This window comes from Helianthus annuus, chromosome 12 (genome assembly GCF_002127325.2).
Source record: "Helianthus annuus cultivar XRQ/B chromosome 12, HanXRQr2.0-SUNRISE, whole genome shotgun sequence".
Lineage (NCBI taxonomy): Eukaryota > Viridiplantae > Streptophyta > Magnoliopsida > Asterales > Asteraceae > Helianthus > Helianthus annuus.
In genome coordinates this window covers 13374919-13378033 of record NC_035444.2, presented here as the reverse complement: position 1 = coordinate 13378033, position 3115 = coordinate 13374919, and the positions used below count along the sequence as shown (strand labels likewise).

Genomic DNA, 3115 nt, shown 5'->3' with positions numbered 1-3115 from the left:
GCTATATCTTGAAACAAATCCGCTTATCTTTCCAGCAAAGTTTTCTATAGAATCTGTCTCTTTCATTCGAAGCTGCTCGAATTCTCTCCTTAAGGAAGCCAATCGAGCCTTTTGAACCCTGTCAGCGCCAAGAAATCTTACTCGTAAAGCTTCCCAAATATCTTTCGCACTTCGGTTTTTAGCAACTTGTAAAAGTATGTCTTCCGGTAGCGCTTGAAAAATAACCGCCCTAGCAACTTTGTTTTTCTTCTCATCCACGGCATCACCTGTTACTGGATCAATCACCTCCCAAAGTCCTTGAGCGTCTAATACCGACTCCATCAAGATAGTCCAAGTGTTGTAATTCTTTAACGTCAATCGTGGAACTTGAAACGAGGTGTTGTTGTCTTCTCGTACCTGAACAATTCCTGTATTAACTGGTTGTTCTCCCGCCATCTTTCACCTATCTTTTATTACTTCGATCGGTTGTCAAAATCCTCACCAAATACAGGTCGCTTGTTCCTCGGTTGTACTTTTCTCAAAAATCGATTAAATAAAAAATACTAAATAAAAGCACCTTTGCCTTACTTTTTTATTCTGCGTTGAGTTTTGCTAATAAAGAAACAAATAATGCTTATCTTCCTTTTCTTTAATAATTCACCACCTCTCCAACACTCCTTTCTAGAGTACACTTTTGATTTACTCCTTGCACTTTTATTTGGATGATTTTTTTTTCAATCCTTAATTGCGACGACTTAAAAAAAAATGGTCACAATTTCTTACTGTTTCTTTAATTGCAACTGGCTTCAGCGTCTTTGTTGCTGCACCGACTTTGTTCTTTCTCCTCTTTGTCGCTTCACTAAGATTGCAACTTCTTCACAACTCTCTGTCGATTCACTAAGATTTCGACCGCTCTACTCGATTCACTAAGATTTCGAGTCTTCTTCTCTGCTCGGTTCACTAAGATTTCGAGTCTTTGTCTCTACTCGATTCACTCAGATTTCGAGTCTTCGTTCTTCTCGTTGTCGATCCACTTAGGCTTCGACTTCTCTGCTCGATTCACTCAGATTTTGAGTCTTCTTCTCTCTGTCGATCCACGAAGGTTTTCGACTTCTTTCTCCTTGTCGATCCACGAAGGTTTTCGACTTCACCGGGTTGATTTGCTTCGATTCTTCTTTCTCCCGCTTGATCGTTACACGCTCTGATACCAATTGTTGGAATCAACTAGATCAAAAACGCAGCAACACAACGATTTTGTGAGAACTCCTCACGACTCTTTTATATATTATTAAAGAACAAAGCAAACATCCAAGTAATTACATAACTTAACCCATCTATTTATACTAAACTAATTACTTGCTAAACAAGCTATCCTAAACCAATACCAACTCTAATACTTATTAACCAATTAATAAAGTAACTAGATAAACATAATATACTTTAAACTAATAATTATCTCTAACTATTTAATTACTCCTTCCTATATCAAGATTAATCCTTCATTCACCCCCTTAATCTTGATATGGACACGTTATTCTTCAAAATAGTGACGGATCATACTCTTCGGCCAAGTTTGCTACTTCTTCCTTTGACTCCTTCTTAGGACATTCACTTGCATAATGACCTTTCTCTTGACAATTATAACATACGATAAACCTTTTATCCCTTTGGTATCGTCCTCCTCGACCACGACCACGACCACGACCTCTTCCACTATCACTTTGGCTAGACCATCCTCGTCCACAACACTTACAACCTGTCTCTTCATTCTTCTCTTGACCATCGGTTTTAGAGTTTTGTCCATTGGTATTAGAACTTTGACCATCAGTTTTAGATAATAATACCCTACTTTGATCATTATCACTCGTCTCGTCTTGCTCTTTGATCCGTTCCTCATAGGCCTTCAACCTGCCTATTGCTTCTTCAAATGGCATGCTTTCGATATCTGAATACTGCTCAATAGAAGCAACAATTTGAAGATACTTCTTTGGTACAGAATCTAACAACTTTCGAACTAATGCTTCATCATCAAGACTTGACCCAAGACTGCTATATCTTGAAACAAATTCGCTTATCTTTCCAGGAAAGTTTTCTATAGAATCTGTCTCTTTCATTCGAAGCTGCTCGAATTCTCTCCTTAACGAAGCCAATCGAGCCTTTTGAACCCTGTCAGCGCCAAGAAATCTTACTCGTAAAGCTTCCCAAATATCTTTCGCACTTCGGTTTTTAGCAACTTGTAAAAGTATGTCTTCCGGTAGCGCTTGAAAAATAACCGCCCTAGCAACTTTGTTTTTCTTCTCATCCACGACATCACCTGTTACTGGATCAATCACCTCCCAAAGTCCTTGAGCGTCTAATACCGACTCCATCAAGATAGTCCAAGTGTTGTAATTCTTTGACGTCAATCGTGGAACTTGAAACGAGGTGTTGTTGTTTTCTCGTACCTAAACAATTCCTGTATTAACTGGTTGTTCTCCCGCCATCTTTCACCTATCTTTTATTACTTCGATCGGTTATCAAAATCCTCACCAAATACAGGTCGCTTGTTCCTCAGTTGTACTTTTCTCAAAAATCGATTAAATAAAAAATACTAAATAAAAGCACCTTTGCCTTACTTTTTTATTCTGCGTTGAGTTTTGCTAATAAAGAAACAAATAATGCTTATCTTCCTTTTCTTAAATAATTCACCACCTCTGCAACACTCCTTTCTAGATTACACTTTTGATTTACTCCTTGCACTTTTATTTGGATGATTTTTTTTTCAATCCTTAATTGCGACGACTTAAAAAAATGGTCACAATTGCTTACTGTTTCTTTAATTGCAACTGGCTTCAACGTCTTTGTTGCTGCACCGACTTTGTTCTTTGTTCTCTTTGTCGCTTCACTAAGATTGCAACTTCTTCACAACTCTCTGTCGATTCACTAAGATTTCGACCGCTCTACTCGATTCACTAAGATTTCGAGTCTTCTTCTCTGCTCGGTTCACTAAGATTTCGAGTCTTTGTCTCTACTCGATTCACTCAGATTTCGAGTCTTCGTTCTTCTCGTTGTCGATCCACTTAGGCTTCGACTTCTCTGCTCGATTCACTCAGATTTCGAGTCTTCTTCTCTCTGTCGATCCACGAAGGTTTTCGAC

At 38.4% G+C, this 3115-nt stretch overlaps 1 protein-coding gene across 1 annotated transcript; it reads right to left on the bottom strand.

Annotated features, from left to right (window-relative positions):
- Nucleotides 1-1517: 1517 nt before the first annotated feature.
- On the bottom strand, nucleotides 1518-2348 carry LOC110892479. The gene has a single exon (XM_022139640.1). The coding sequence runs from the start codon at nucleotides 2346-2348 to the stop codon at nucleotides 1518-1520; it is 831 nt and encodes a 276-aa protein (XP_021995332.1).
- Nucleotides 2349-3115: the final 767 nt, after the last annotated feature.